The 16,870-nt window shown below is 36.9% G+C and overlaps 1 protein-coding gene across 8 annotated transcripts in view; it reads right to left on the bottom strand.

Moving 5' to 3' along the window:
• Nucleotides 1-16,870, bottom strand: part of ERC2 (ELKS/RAB6-interacting/CAST family member 2) — a 997,915-nt gene that overhangs the window by 659,504 nt on the left and 321,541 nt on the right. For all 8 annotated transcript variants that reach the window (XM_055558162.1, XM_055558161.1, XM_055558164.1 and 5 more), the window contains 2 exons: nucleotides 15,155-15,310; nucleotides 1,585-1,752 (listed from right to left, as the gene is read on the bottom strand). In XM_055558162.1, coding sequence (XP_055414137.1) covers nucleotides 1,585-1,752; nucleotides 15,155-15,310 — 324 coding nt within the window. The remainder of the gene's footprint in view (nucleotides 1-1,584; nucleotides 1,753-15,154; nucleotides 15,311-16,870) is intronic.

The raw sequence follows: 16,870 nt of genomic DNA, 5'->3' as shown, positions 1-16,870 counted from the left end.
TCCGACTCTGTGCAACTGCAGAGATGGCAGTCCACCAGACTTCCCTGTCCCTGAGATTCTCCAGGCAAGAACACTGGAGTGGGTTGCCGTTTCCTTCTCCAATGCATGAAGGTGAAAAGTGAAAGTGAAGTCGCTCAGTCGTGTCTGACTCTATCGACCTCATGGACTGCAGCCTACCAGGCTCCTCCGTCCATGGGATTTTCCAGGCAAAAGTACTGGAGTGCCATTACACTATATAGTAATAATATATACTAATACAGTATAGTATTAGCACAGTTCTAGGATCACTGCTATTCACTGCTGTTTCCTCAAATACTATACAAGTCAACCTTCAATTAAGGCATAGTTCACATTTATGCCTTAAAAATTTAAATATCCAAGCTGCTACATTCACAGTGGAACTATACACAACTAAAAATGATATTTCTTAAATGTAAAATATCTACATCATTGAGGCCAAAATGACAGTGTTGGCTTGAAGCTACCAATTAACTGCCTATTGACCAATGAAGTGCATAGACCGATCAGGTCCAGGCCAAGACCTGTCCAACCTGGAGCCTGTTTCCTTTCTCCTCTGTGCATTTTCCTGCACCTTGGCTGAGGGCACAGATCTACTCCATGGCCCCAGTAACTCCTACAGAAAATCCAAACTTCCCCAGAGACCCCAAACACATGCAAAGACATGGCTTCAAGAGCACAAGAAACAACATGTAACTCAAGTAGACTGCCTTCTAAAGTAATGCATGTAAAACAGTGCCTCGACACAAAAATGAGGGAGATTCACTGTTTTCTTTGCTATTGACTCCATGTAATAATTTATATTCTAGTAACTGTTTTATTTATATAATAACTAGTTTGTGTTTTGCATTTCTTAGCAGACCCAGGATATAATTCAAGGAGAAGAAGCAAGAAAGTAGGATAGCAACAAGTTATTTAGGTTTTTTTTTTTCTTCTAAGTATGAATAAGAAATAAAAATCACATTTCATTTAAGAAACTGTATGAATAAGTTGAAACAATATCAACTTTCTTCAAATGGTAAAATAATCTTGAAATTTGAGGACACTCTTTAGGAAGTAAGAAACATAAGGGTACCAGGAGTGAAGCCTACACAGACACACAGTAACAGGAAGGTAGATGACATTCTCATGCTTTTATGATTTTTGATAAAATGAAACCATTTCAGGTTCAATCATTATCTGCGGTTCCAACATCCAAAAAAATAAAATCTCCAAAAAATGAAAAAAAGAAAAGAAAAGCAAACTCCTTTGGTGGCACGACCTAACACAAATCAATAGGAGGTTTCTTATATATACTTTAATTTTTCTACTTAAGTGTAAAAAAATTTTTTTCTCTGTACAAATATTCATATATTTGTTTATGGGATATTGCTGCAACCCCACTGGGAGTGTTAGACAATCTGTGATTCATGTAACAGATCTTACCTTTCCAAAATCCCCAAGATACCTGATATCCAAGATGTATCTGGCCCCAAGGATTTGGATAAGGGAGTCTTCTAATGAAAGCTGTTTGGGTAGGACATTTGCTGTCAATTCAATGTCTACTTTCCTGAAACAGTACCTTACCTCAGTCTGAAGAATGGCAGCTCTCTGTTCTTTGGCAGTAAGTGACTCTTTAAGCACTTCAATGTGTTGCTTGCAATCTGAATTCTGATTGCTGAGAGTTTCAAGCTTTGTTTGTAAGGCAAGAAGTTCTGACTCTTTCTTTGAAAGCTCCTGCTTCAGCTGATCAATCTGTAAAACAATGAAATTACAAAAAATTATAAGCTACAGCTCCTACTCTTTACATTTGAGGACTACTGAATTCTCTTAAATTTTCAAGAGCTAGTGATCATTACTCCAGCACGGCAGACCATGAGCTTAAAAATACAGCCTTGGGAGTCACTTAGTCTTAGGGGTCCGGGGAGGGTCTTCAAAGGCAACTGACAACAGAAAACAGGAAAGGTAAGGTCCACAAGATGCTTTCTTGTGGATGTGAACCAAGGTTCACAATGGAATGAAGGCTTCCTGGCCAAACCCACAACTCATCCAAGAAAATATACGGTCTATTGACCATGGTCCTCAGAAGGGTCAACAGGGAGCTAAGAAAGGTAATTACCCAAGACAGAATCTAGACCTTCTCTGATACTCCACAATGGAAATGATCATTCAAGAGCATCATTCGACAGAAGAGAATCCTCACCCCTCAAAAACAAGCATTGGGGGATCTTTTTTCTTATATTACATATTAAAAAGATATGTAAAAAAGAACATCAAAAATACATAAAATAGAAAAAAATACAAGAAACATCCATTATTCAATTCACTAAAAGGATCACTAGAATTACCCAATTCCCAACCCATTTCTATTTCCTTTCCCTCTCTGCAAACAATCACCACCCTAAATTTTGTGTTCATCCTTTTCTTATTTGTCTTTCAAGCTTACCTTATTTTTCTGCACCTGTAAATTCTACACTATTTAATTTTGCATGGTTTTTAACTTTATTTGCACTGTGTTATCTTTTTTAGCTTTTTTATTTTTTCTACTCAATCTAATCTTCAAGATTAAATCAAGTTCCTATTTGTGCAATGTGTTCATTTTCATTAAAGTACAAGCTTGCTCCTTGGAAGAAAAGCTATGACCAACATAGACAGCATACTAAAAAGCAGAGACATTACTTTACCAACAAAGGTCCATCTAGTCAAAGCTATGGTTTTTCCAGTAGTCACGTATGGATGTGAGAGTTGGACTATACAGAAAGCTGAGTGCCAAAGAATTGAGGCTTTTGAACTGTGGTGTTGGAGAAGACTCTTGAGAGTCCCTTGGATTGCAAGGAGATCCAACCAGTCCATCCTAAAGGAAATCAGTCCTGAATATTCATTGGAAGGACTGATGCTGAAGCTGAAACTCCAATACTTTGGCCACCTGATGCGAAGAACTGACTCATTTGAAAAGACCCTGATGCTGGGAAAGATTGAAGGAGGGAGGAGAAGGGGACGACAGAGGATGAGATGGTTGGAGGGCACCACCAACGTGATGGACGTGAGTTTGAGTAGGCTCTGGGAGTTAGAGATGGACAGGGAAGCCTGGCATGCTGCAGTCCATGGGGTCACAAAGAGTCAGACACGACTGAGCGACTGAACTGAACTGAAGAGTATTCCATTGTAAGACTTCATAAAAATTTATTTGTCTACTGTGCTGTTAACAGACATTTGGGCTTATTTCCAGGTTTTTTTTGCTATTATGAAAAATGCTATTCTGAACATTCTTATACATACTACCTGGTACACACTGTAAAAAATAATCTGGGAGTTAAATAGCTGGAACACAGAGTATGCACATCTTCATATTCACTAGATAACATTAAAGTGTTTTCTAAAGGACTTATATTAATTTCTATGGTCACAAGCAATGTGTAAATGTGCCAATCACTCCATGTCTTTGCCAATATCATATGTCATTGGAGTTTTACATTTTGGCCAGTCTGTTAGGAGTTATGGTAGAAGTCCTCTAAAAATGACTGCCACCAATTTCTTCCTACTTATACACATATGCCATTCTTCAAAACTAAAGGAGGAGTCTATTTACCCTCCTCTTGAGCATGGACTGGACTGTGACTTGCTTCAGCTAGCAAAATGCAGAACAAGTGTCAGTATGCGTGTTCCAGCCTCTAGGAGAACTAGCAGCTTTAGCTTCCTCTCACTGGAAGCTAACCACAAAGACAGAAGTCCAACCACCCTGTGACCACTTGGCTGTGAAGAAGTCTATGCCAGCCACACTATCAAGCCACGCAGAAAGACAGAGAGGAACTTTTCTGATATTCCTAGTGGAATTTGTGGCTTCTGTCTTGTCCCTGGTCTTAAAAGGAAGAATTTCAATATTTTGTCATTAAGCTCAATGCTTGCTTTAGCTTTTTACAGGCATTCAAGTTTTAGAAAGTTCCCTTTTACTACAACTCTGCCAAGAGTTGTTTTTTTAATCATTAAGGAATGCTTAATATTATCCAGCATTTTTCTGCACTTCATGATTTATCACATTTTCACCTTTAATATATTATAATAAATTATATTAATGTATTTTTAAAATATTACTCTCTCCATGCATTACTGTGAAAAACTCCACTTCATCATGATGCACTATTATTTTTATATATTACTGGATTCATCCTGCTAATATTTTGTCATCATTTCTACATTTATGGGCAAGACTGATTTGTAATTTTCCTATCTTGTGCTATCTTTATCAAGTTTTAGCATCAATTTAGCCTTCCAAATAAAGTAGGGAGTGTTCATTCTTTAAGTGTGTTCTGAAATGATTTGTGTAAAACTGAAAATTTTTTTTCACTGAAGTTCATTAAAAATCACCCAAAAAATCATCCAGAGCTGGTATTTTCTTTTTCCAAAGACCATTCCTTATTTCATCCATCTTTAATGATTATAGGAATATCCATGTTTCTAATTTTGTGAATCAATTTTGCTAAGTTATTTTCATTAAAAGACTTTCATTTCATCTAAATTTTCACCCTGTTGGCATGAAGTTTTCATAAAACTCATTTATATTTGATATTATGGTATCTATGACTATCTTTTTTCATTCCTAATATTTTTATTTTTAATTATTTTCTTTTTCTTTTCTTGTATTTTTTAACTTTACAATATTGTATTGGTTTTGCCATATATCAACATGATGAATCTCAGCAGAAGCATGTCCCATTAAATAACCTCTTCAAAGAGCCAATTTTGGTTCTGTTGATCATCCAACATTTTTATTTTCTATTTCATTAGTTTCGGCTCTAATTTTAAAATTATTTTCTTCTTCATACTTTCCTTGGGTTTATTCTATTTTCTTTTCCTAAGCTTAAGTTGGAATATTATCTCACTAATTTTCATACTTTTTTCTTTCCATGTATGAGCCTTAAGAGCATATATTTTCCTGTCAGTATCACTTTAGCTCACTCTCTCTAGTTTGATACACCTTGACATTATTGTACAGTCTTAAATATTTTCCAATCTCCATTATTATTCCTTGAACCATGAATAACTTAAAAATGTGTTTCTTAATCTCCAAATACATAAGTGTTTCCTAGTTATCTCTTTTTTTTATGTCTTACTTGCTTTGTGAGTAGAGAACATGGTCTGTTCTACAGTATTCATTTGAAATTTGGTGTATCTTGCTTTACGCACAGTATGTAGTCAGTGATCATATATGCATTCTGTATGAAAGTGAAAAGTGAAGTCGCTCAGTTGTATCTGACTCTTTGCGACCCCATGGACTGTAGCCTACCAGGCTCCTCCGTCCATGGAATTTTCCAGGCAAGGGTACTGGAGTGGGCTGCCATTTCCTTCTCCAGAGGATCTTCCCAACCCAGGGATTGAACCTGGGTCTCCGCATTGCAGGCAGACACTTTACTGTCTGAGCCACCAGGGAAGCATTCTGTATACTATGTGCTTAAAAAGATTATGGATCCAACAATTGTTGGGTGCAATATTCCATATATGTGCATGACATTTGATTACACTTTTATTTTTAGAACATTTCTATCATCTTAATGTGAAACTTTAAGTAGAAAAGTCACTCTTCATTCCTCATCCTCTACACCTAGCCCTAGGCAACCAATAATCTACATTATGGATTGGCCTTTTCTGGGAATCTCATATAAATGCACTCTTCAATATACATACTTTGTCACTGGCTTCTGTAACATACACAACATTTCAAGTTTCATCCATGTTGTAGCATGTATAAGTACTTCATTGCTCTTTATAGCTGAGTAATATTTCACTGTATGAATATACATGATTGTTTCTATCCATTCACCAGATAATGGACACCTAAGTTGTTTCCACATTTTGACTATTAATAATGCTGCTTGATCATTCATGTACCAGTGTGTGGAGACATATGCTTTCATTTCTCTTGGATATAAACACAGGTGTGAAACTGCTAGGTCACATGGTAACTATGTTTAGCTTTCTGAAGAATTTCTACCTGCTTTCCAAACTGACTATACAATTTTATTGGAGAAGGAAATGGCAACCTACTCCAGTGTTCTTGCCTGGAGAATCCCAGGGATGGGGGAGCCTGGTGGGCTGCTGTCTATGGGGTCGCACAGAGTCAGACACGACTGAAGTGACTTAGCAAGAGAAACATATAAGGGTTCTAATTTCTTTAAAACCTCACCAGGAATTGTTATCATCTGTCTTTTCATTCGTCATCATTCCAGTGAATATATAGTGGTTATCTCCTTATGGTTTTGCTTTCTCTAATGACTAAGATGTTATCAAATATCTTTTTCCATACTTATTAGACATTCATATATCTCCTTTGGACAAATGTTCTGTTAAGACTTTTTCTTTGCCTCTAAGATTTTATGTCTTTATTTTGATGCAAATAGAGAGATTTCATTTTATTTATCCTATTTTGGGTATTTTAAGACTTCTGAATTTGTAGACTGATACCTGTGAAAATTCTCAGCTTTTATCTCTTTTATCTCTTCAAATATGGCTTCTGAATAATAACTGTCCCTATTCCATCTCTCTTTCTTCAAGAATTTGGATTAGATTTGTGCTAGATCTTCTTATTCTATCTTCTATGCATCTTTAATGTTTTCTATCTTTTTATCTTTCATTTAATTTCTTCTGCCCTATTTTCTAGTCTATTAAGTTTCTCTTCTGCTATGACCACTCTGCAATTAAATATATTTCTCAAACTTTAAAATTTCCATTTTTATATTTTTCCATTTCTAAGTCATTTTATTTGCTTCTTTCTAAATTTCCTTGGTATTTTTATAGCCTCTTGCCCTTTAGCCATATTTTCAACTCCTTCTTTTATTTAACATACTGCTGCTGCTAAGTCGCTTCAGTCATGTCCGACTCTGTGTGATCCCATAGACGGCAGCCCACCAGGCTCCCTCGTCCCTGGGATTCTCCAGGCAAGAACACTGGAGTGGGTTGCCATTTCCTTCTCCAATGCACGAAAGTGAAAAGTGAAAGTGAAGTCGCTCAGTCGTGTCCGATTCTTCGTGACCCCATGGGCTCCAGCCCACCAGGCTCCTCCACCCATGGGATTTTCCAAGCAAGAATACTGGAGTGGGGTGCCATTGCCTTCTCTGATTTAACATACTAAACATACTTATTTCATAGTGTTTGTTTTAAAATTTCAATTTCTGAAGTCTTCCCTTCTAGTTCTGCTGTTCATTCTTTCTACTGGCTTTTGCTTACAGTGGCTTGCTTTCTTAAAGGTTTTGTAAATTTTTTTAAATTTTTACTCACATGTTTTGGAACTTTCTCTGGAGAAAAATACTGAGGGGTCTTAGTTGAACATGTGGTCCTTCAGAACATTTATCTCAGCCAATACCTGGGCACTACCAACCACGGGCTCCTTAAACTACATTCTATACTGAAAGTTCTTGGATCACCTCACACTGCACATCTGCCTAAGAGCCAGCTGTGGTGACAGATTCTCACTGCTAGTTTTTTTCACCTTTATCTTGGCTCAAAGACTTAAAATAGGTAAATAAATGATTTTCCCTGGAGCCCCTTAGTCTAGGTGGGAGGAGAATAGAGTGGGCAGTTTATTTTTACTTTATTCCTGCATTAAGAGTCTAGCTGTCTGGGATCCCAGCTTTACGTGGTAGTGGGATTCCTGCTTGGCTCCTCATTTTGAGCAGGCTCAAGCTTCTGTCACTTTCCTTCAGTGTCACTGTGACTGTGAAAACTAAAGCTCAAGTTCATCTGTCTAGCAAAGCCAACAAGAAGACAAAACCAGGAATCTCCCTGGTGGTCCAGTGGTTGAGACTCCACGCTCTCGATGCAGAGGGCCTGGGTTCGATCTCTGGCCAGTGAACTAGATCCTGGATGCCACAACTAAAGATCCAGCATGTCACAATAAAGATCCCATACGCTGCTACTAAGACCTGGAGTGGACAAAATAGTTAAAAAAATAAAGAAGAAGATAGAACCAGGGCTGTAGTTTTCACTCTAGTCCCCTGCTTTGGCTTAATCTTGGCCCTTCAGATTCTTTCTAACTTCAAAGTTCATAAGTACATTTTAAATTGTATGTTTTTAAACTATATTTGATCCATCATTTTTGTCCCAGTAATTGAAACTAGCTAAATAAGAACCAAGCTACTGATAACTACTGAGCATAAACAGAGTGAGATGCTTAAAAAGAAGTGAGACCTCCATCTTCAGAAATTTTCAGGGTTCTGCAATTAACTATAAAAGTTGATATAGAACCCCACTTGCAGGGTGAACCCAGACTAGATAGGGGGACATACAGGTTTCATTATACTTGCCACATCTACAGGTTTGGTAATGGCTGCCCGGAAGGCAGTCTTGAGAAGAATTCTGAGTATGCTGAAAAGTTCACTAAAAAGAACTGTGGGAGATTATCAATGAGCTTCGAGTATGTGTGTCTGGGTGGCAGCACTACTCAGGTCTGTGCAATCCATGAAATACATTATTTCTTTGTAATTTAAGAAATCACGAGTCTATGATTTTTAGCTACAACAAAGTAAGTCCTCTCCCTATAGCCCTCTCTTTTTCTCACACACAAGGACAGAATATAAATAAAATGAGGAAAAAGAGAAAATTATGAAATGAATTAAATCTTTTGTGATCAGCAACTACTCAAGGAATAGTTGACATTACAGTATATAGTTGATTCAACATATGAAACTGATTCATTTGAAAATAAAACTCAAAAAACTTTCAACTCTACATGCCAAAACAATGATGATATTTATAGTAAAGAAAAAAAAGCTGATTAGTGCTAACGTCTACAAATATCGGAGTAGAAATCTCATATGGGAGTGGGGTATTGAGAGAGGAATGTGAAAGAAATTAACATCAATGGAATGGTATTTAATAGGAAGGAAGACATGGCAGGTTCTACATATAGCTACTTCATTCAATAAAAATAGATTGATAATGATAAAACTATCTCAGTCTATAAATATTAATAGGCAGTTGCTTTAAATAACTTGCAGACTATCACTGCCGTGAGATAAATTTTAAATATTTTATGCAGACAATAACAGGAAAAAAAGTTTTTCTAAGGGGAATATAGTTGTGGGGTAAAAAAATCATATTCTTCCATAAAAATATGCCTTTGGCTTCTTTTATAGCCATAAACTCAATAAAAATGAAAAGTGATGCAATCAAACATACATAAGAACTGAGGCTGGGGAAGGTCTGTCTCCATGATGGGAAGAAGAAAAACCAATCGGAATTACATCACATGCTTTATATGAAGTCCATGTGGACATCACGCACACTTCATCTCGCCTGAAAGTTCTTCTACCACTTACATCTGTGACACAACTAACATCAATAAAACCTACCTCGCCAAGGAAAACAGCTTCTTTTTCACTGCAGATATGGCCCTCACATCTAGAAAGTGATGTGCTTACTATCATGCAGTTTGGGTTATGAGGTTTGTAATCCATCAGAGGTTAATAAGAAAATGTGTTACAAATTGAGAATAATGGAGGAGATCTAAGACAGCAGAGTAGCATCTTTGGCAAACTCTGCAGAGGGAGTGGCTGACAGAGAAGTCCTGGGGTCAGTAGATGAAAATGTGTGAGTCTAGGAACAAAGCCTTGTATACAACAGGGGATGCCATCATTCTTTCCCTAGTAGGAAAACAATTATTTATATGGTACATCCCATTCTTAAAGCCTTAACAGTGCTGCTGAAGGTAACCCATGCTTTTCATAGCCTTTTACATTCTGCCCTCACAGTTTGATTCCTCTAAACCTTGTGAGTATGGGTAGAAATTGGACTTTCCAACGGGGAGAGTTGCACAGCTTGGGAGGTCTCCGAGTCTCAGTTCTCAGGGACAACATGCATGTGCCAAAGGGCTTCAAAGATGCACGTCTTTTCATCCTGACTATGTCTGGTATCCCAGGCTTTGCACAAGTTGCGATTCTAAACTCTGCCTTTACATTTTTAAAATTCACCTTCTACTATTTCAAAAATGTTATGTCATGGCTATTTATGATATCATATTTATAAAAGCAATTTAGGTCTTCCCTGCTACTTCATCTAATCACAAAGCTTGCAAGAGGCCCTACCAGTCCTAGTCATCTGCTCAGCAACAAAATGGAAGCGCATGCTATTTCATGGGACTGCTTAAAATACTTCCTTTCCCTCCAACCTACTGTCTTTACTCATTTTAATAATTAATCCAAGCAGAACTCACTTTGCGTACAACATTGTTTCTTTATCAAATTCTCAGCTAATGTGGAAGCTCCAATACTTTGGCCACCTGAAGCAAAGAGCTGACACATTGGAAAAAACCCTGATGCTGGGAAAGATTGAAGGTAAAAGGAGAAGGGGATGGCAGAGGATGAGATGGTTAGATAGCATCACTGACTCGATGGACATGAATTTGAGCAAACTCCAGGAGATACTGAAGGACAGGGGAGCCTGGCGTGATGTAGTCCATGAGGTCCCAAAGAGTCAGACACAACTTAGTGACTGAACAACAATGTCAATTTTTCATTGAAACATTTAAAATTATTTCAACACACTTCTATCTCTGAAAATGAGTCTGTATATATCACTATTAGCTGCCTTTATTATATATTTCTGGGGAAGGAAATGGCAACCCATCCCAGTATTCTTGCCTGGAGAATCCCATGTACAGAGGAGCCTGGCGGGCCACAGTCCATAGGGTTGCAAGAGTCAGACACGACTTAGCGACTAAGTGATGATTGCGATTATCTATTTGGAGCAAATAGTTACATACAAAAATTGAGATTGATTGAGATTAAGCCCTGCTAATGACAAGAAATCAAATGCTGAGTTAATTGTATCACCAATGGGTCATGCAAGTACTTTTCAGCTAAAATTTCAAAAATATAAGCAAATGAGAACATAGATACTCTAGGAGGTATTTTTTAATGATTAGGTTGACTTTAAAACTTTTAAAATCTTTTTTTTAATTAAAAAAAGTAAGCTTCCAAGTAATTAAGACAGAACACATTTAGACCTCTGTTAAAGTAACAGATCAGTGGGCACTGCCAAGCCTGGCACCTTCGTAAACCCTGAAGATGCCTCTCCAGAAAACCTGGTAAAAGAAAGGACACTCTTAAGCTTTCTATATGTTCATTACAAGCCACAGGCAGAAGTAACAATATACAGCTGCAATTTTCAGATTTAGTTTCAAAGAGTTCTAGTCCCCTCCTTGTGCAGCATTTCATAAGAATTTCTGAAGTGTTCCTCTACCATGACTCTGAGTTTTTGTGAACTATTAAAACAACAGTTTCTGAAGTCAACTGTCCCTGCATTAAACTTACCATTTTCTGCTAGATGGGATCCAAAGTCACCTTATGATTTCCGTTTCTACCACCACTTCAGTAAACCAAATGAGTTTAACAATTACATTTCCATTTCCCAAGTACATTTCAGAATCTCTAGATTTTTGCAATTTAAATCTAATATTTATTTTTTGAAAAAGTCTGTAATTTCATATAGACTTGAGTTCTTCCTACTTCCTTAACTGTATAGAACTGGGGATAGAATGGTGTTTTCACATATCCTTCTAGGTATGCTCAGACACAGATTTGAGTTGGCAATCTTCCCCAGACCTATCACTGTAGTTTTACCAATCTGATTATTTTGACCAAAACAGAAAACAAAACACTAACTTTAACCTTGCACAACTTGCATTATTCCAGCCAGAAATGAACTCTCCTCCCACCAAGTCTTCAGGGTGGTGTTTTGAGTACATTTCTTACTTTCCCAACTAAGTGGTAAGGATTGGGAAATGGGAAATATTTTGAACATGCACAACTTTTAGTGCCCCTTTGGGGACCACAGAGCTCAAAATCCACCATTGAAAGCTTTATCCACATAATCCTGCATATAAACAAAAGAATTCAAGAAACTCCAGTGGTGACACTAAACAGTTTCCTTGTCAATGTGTGTAAACAACTATTGCACAAATTAACTCCTCAGATATCTGTGATGTTCACAAGCAACACATTCATACAAACTTTGTAGAAAAGTTATCCAAATAGGCTACAATGGACCATGAAGTACACTAGCAATTCAATTTTCAGTTCAGTTACTCAGTCGAGTCCCAACTATTTGTGACCCCATAGACAGCAGCGCGCCAGGTTTCCCTGTCCATCACCAACTCCCAGAGCTTGCTCAAGCACATGTCCATCGAGTTGGTATTGCCATCCAACCATTTCATCCTCTATCATCCCCTTCTCCTTCTGCCTTCAATCTTTCCCAGAATCAGGTCTTTTCTGATCAGTCAGTTCTTCGCATCAGATGGCCAAAGTACTGGAGCTTCAGCATCAGTCCTTCTGATGAGTATTTGGGGTTGATTTCCTTTAGGAAAGTGAAAGTCACTCAGTCATGTCCGACTCTTTGCGACTCCATGGACTATACTGTCCATGGAATCCTCCGGGCCAGAATACTGGAGTGGGTATCGGATCCCTTCTCCAGAGGATCTTCTCAACCCAGGGGTTGAACCCAAGTCTCCCAGGTCTCCTGCATTCCATGTAGATGTTTTACCAGCTGAGCCACCAGGGAAGCCCAATCCTTTAGGATTGACTGGTTTGATCTCCTTGCTGTCCAAGGGACTATCAACAGTCTTCTGCAGCACCACAGTTTGAAAGCATCAATTCTTCAGTGCTCAGCCTTCTTTATGGTCCAACTCTCACATCTGTACATGACTACTGGAAAGACCATAGCTTTGACTACAAGGACTTTTGTCAGCAAGGTGATGTTTCTGCTTTTTAATATGCTGTCTAGGTTTGTCATAGCTTTCCTATCAAGAAGCAAGCATCTTTTAATTTCACCAGCTGCAGTGATTTTGGAGCCTGAGAAGAAAAAAAATCTGTCACTGCTTTCACTGTTTCCCCATCTATTTGCCATGAAGTGATGGGACCAGATGCCATAATCTTAGTGTTATGAATGTTAAGCTTTAAGCCAGCTTTTTCACTCTCCTCTTTCACCCTCATCAAGAGGCTCCTTAGTTCCTCTTTGCACTTAATAAAATTATTAATATATTTGATTATATTTCTTCAATAATATTGGATATAGTCATTGCCTACTTTTTTGACTCGGGTGCTTTAACTGCAGAGTTTTGTTTAACATTTTGAGTCACTCTCTAAGTTTTGCAGTGCTGCCCCCACTTCATAGATGAGGAAAGTGTGGCTGAGTGACTTAAGTCACTCCTGAAGGTCATGCAGCTATCAAGGGCAGGTTAGAAATCTGCCAGAGTCTGCTTCAGTCTTCAGCCTGCACTCTTTTCACCTAACTCCTTTTCTCTCCTTGAACATCCTTCCGACTTGACCACTCTGGGAACCCTTGAAAGTAACTAACCATTAAAAGTTAAAACCAGCTCAAGGATTGATGGTGCCTCAGAAGACTGTGAGATAATAAAGGCCATCACTTGCTTCCTGAAGACCATATACATGTTTTATTCACCGGGACACAATCTATATTGAGGGACAGAGTTTACAAATTTCAAGGCATTTTCAGTTGTACAAGTGGCTTGAACTATCTTCCACTGATATATGACAGGATAGGGTGGGGAGGAACAGTTTGAGCCAAAACAATCATTTCCCCCAATCTTCATGGATTCACTCAGATCTGTACATCTGGTCTTCATTCCTGGAGTGATCTGGCCATTGTCTGCAGGCCACCCTACTACTGTGTTTGTGGCATGTCAGCTCAACTCTCTAAGAGGAAAGGACTGCAAAAAAGAAACCAGAAGGGAGGACTTAGCAAGGAAACCTGCTCTGCATTTTGTGGCCATCACTAAAAGCAAGGGGTTACATTCAAATACACTGGACATTCTCCTTCTCATATCTCTACTCCTTGATGAAAATTTTTAGTCAAAATCTCAACATTAACTTACAGATGGAAGTTGACAGAAGTATAGCATGGTTTTTGTTTTTCCTAGAGAAACACATGTACACATACATACAGAGTAAAGTAAACACTACATATTATTTCTCTCCTGTAATTTTGCAAATTCTCTGCAAAGACTATCCATGTATTTTACAACTGATAAAAATCATAACCATTACTTAAGCAGTTATTCTCTCCACTTCCCACTGCCTTCTCACAGAAGTGTGCATCACTCAACTCTGCTGCATTTTATAAGGCAACAAACAGCAAAACCTAGAATAAGAACAGGGGTACCTAAGAGGAAGTGGTAGGAAAAAAATAATTTTAATTGGTGTGGTTATTGTTTTCAAAAATAAAATGGCTTAAATAGAGGAATAAATAAAAGTATTTTGAAGTCTCTAAAGGCCAATTGGGCTGCTCATAAATTAAATAATTCTGCATATATAAAAAGAACAGATTTTCAGGTGATGTATCCATTTGCAACTCAAAGTTTCATTTTGAAAAATACAAGCCAAATTCTTTAAAACTAGCAATACTGATAAAAAAGTAATGGAAACGATTACTCTAATAATATTTCATAAATATTCCACAGCAATAGGTAACAATAATAACACTCAACAACAATGTCTCACATGACTGAATGCTTTCTAGAGATCAGTCAAGGGAGTAAGTATTTTAAATGCATAATCTCCTGGAATTGTCAAAGCGACCCGATGATGAAGGTATTTTTCTTTTTCTTATCAGTATTTCATGGATGAAGAAACTGAGGCTCACAGAGATTGAATATTTTCAGCAAATTATAGTACTGGGACTCAAAATCAGTACTGTCAAATACTATATTAAAACCAAAATATCTTCATACCACTCAAATCAGTTAAATTGGCTTCCAAGATTAACACCTTTCATCACCTTCCAGGGATGGGCCAGAAATTTGGCAAAGATAGAAACTTTTAAAAATAGCAAACTTACGAAATCTCAGGAAATTTGGAGAGCAAAGACTATTAAAAATAAATGTTAATTCCCAAGACAGAGGGACACTGAAAGAATTCATTAGAAAATCCTGAACCCCTTAGTAAGTAGAAATTCTACCTAAAGTTTTACCTGATTTTTCTGGAATCTATGCTTTTGAACTAAAAAATTTCCTCATTCTTCTTTATTGTCCATATATTTCATATATCACATAAAGCAGATTATGTGAGTATTTGGGGAAAGTATGTATATAAACCATAACTTTCCAGTCACATTAAGAATATAAAAGTTTATAACTTTGGACTATACATACCTTGGTTTTCATGAACTTGGAGTGACTTTTGTAAACCTCTATTTGTTTTATCTCTTCTTCACGGTCCTCAGTGTTCAACACACCATTGGCTTTTAACATCTGGATCTCATCCTCAAGATCCCTTATGTTTCGCTCCAATGAAGCGATTTTTGTGTCCTGTTGGTAAAAAAAAAAAAAAGAGAGAGAGAGAGGGAAAGAAAATTGCTTTTTCAATATTACCAAAACAATTACAGAAAGCAATTTATTCAATAATAATAGATTAACTATGGTGTACACACAGCCCTGAATTCAGAACAATTTACTTTTTTCACCTCTGAAGATCACTTGTGAGATTATTTTTTAAGCTCCCAATAAACAGCTTATGTCAGCAAGACAGAGAGTTACCTAGATATGTTTGTTGCATATCTAGCAATCAAATTAATAAAGAAATAGTGATAAAAAGTGATCTAAAGTGTTAAAAACAAAAATGACATTTAAGAAGACAAATTTACAATTTCAGAGACAGTTTACTAGTGAATATTTTCGAGTCTACTTGTACACACAAAAACGGTTTGTTCATGTGTGTATTTTGTGGCTAGTTTTATAAGGCATGCTTGGAATTTGACTGTGAAAGAGAAGGAAATTAAAATCTACTAATGGGGGAAAGGATTCTCATCTAAAATATAGACATAAGTGAAATTAAATAACTGAATCATGACTTAGTATGACTGACACACTAAATATTGAAAATTTATAGCAACTGGAAATAATATATCACATCATGATTTACTTGGCAAGCGGACAGCTTCCTGTGTGACAAAAAAAAAATCACTATCTTGAAGGGCATTTCTTACCTATTGATTTACAGAGTTAAAAAAAAAAACTAGAAATATTACACTCAAATGTGGGGTTAATTGAAGACAAATCATAGATAATTTTCTTTAAAGAAGGAAATGACGGATTCCACACACAAGGTAGAGCGTAATAAGAAATGATGCATTAGAAGGAGAGGAGAGGAGAGGAGAGAGGAGATGCATTATAGAGGGAAAAACAGTTCTTCAACCTCAGGTATTAAACTCAAATCAGTGCTTGGAATGAAACACTCTGGAAGTTTGATGTCAAGTTTTCTCACTGTCACATCTCCCTGCCATTTTATTGTGTAGATTCAAGGAGGTTATATTACATTTGCAATTGGAAGTTAATGAAAAATGAGCCACTAACTCATTTTTTTTTTTAACTAAATCATTTTTTTTAGAATCTAAGAAACTAAAGAGTTCTAAAAGTAAAGACAATGAATGGGCTATTCTATTTATAACAACTCAGAAAAAACTTTAACAATTATGTGTGTCCTGATTTTGTGGCTACTTTCTATTTCACTTTCCTATATTACATGCCCACTGGCATGTTTCATTATCATGAACATTGCCATCACTGTTAAAAAGGAAAAATGAGAACCAGCAGCAGCAGCACTGAGCTCCACTGTGTTCCCATACCTGGGTGCTCTATGTGCTGAAGACACACACACACACACAAAAAGCAAGAAGATAAAAGAAAATGATTTTGAAATTTGCAACATTATTATGGAATATTACATTCCATTCTGTGGTATTTCATTTTCCTTTTAAAATAGTATTTATTGTATCTTTTCAGTTATAAAAGTAATATACTGGAAATTCACAAAAAATGGAGAAAATTCCCTATATTTCTATCATCCAGTGATAACTATCATTTTTTATT

The sequence above is a fragment of the Bubalus kerabau genome, chromosome 20 (genome assembly GCF_029407905.1).
Source record: "Bubalus kerabau isolate K-KA32 ecotype Philippines breed swamp buffalo chromosome 20, PCC_UOA_SB_1v2, whole genome shotgun sequence".
Classification (NCBI taxonomy): Eukaryota; Metazoa; Chordata; class Mammalia; order Artiodactyla; family Bovidae; genus Bubalus; species Bubalus kerabau.
This window is presented reverse-complemented; position numbering and strand designations above follow the sequence as displayed.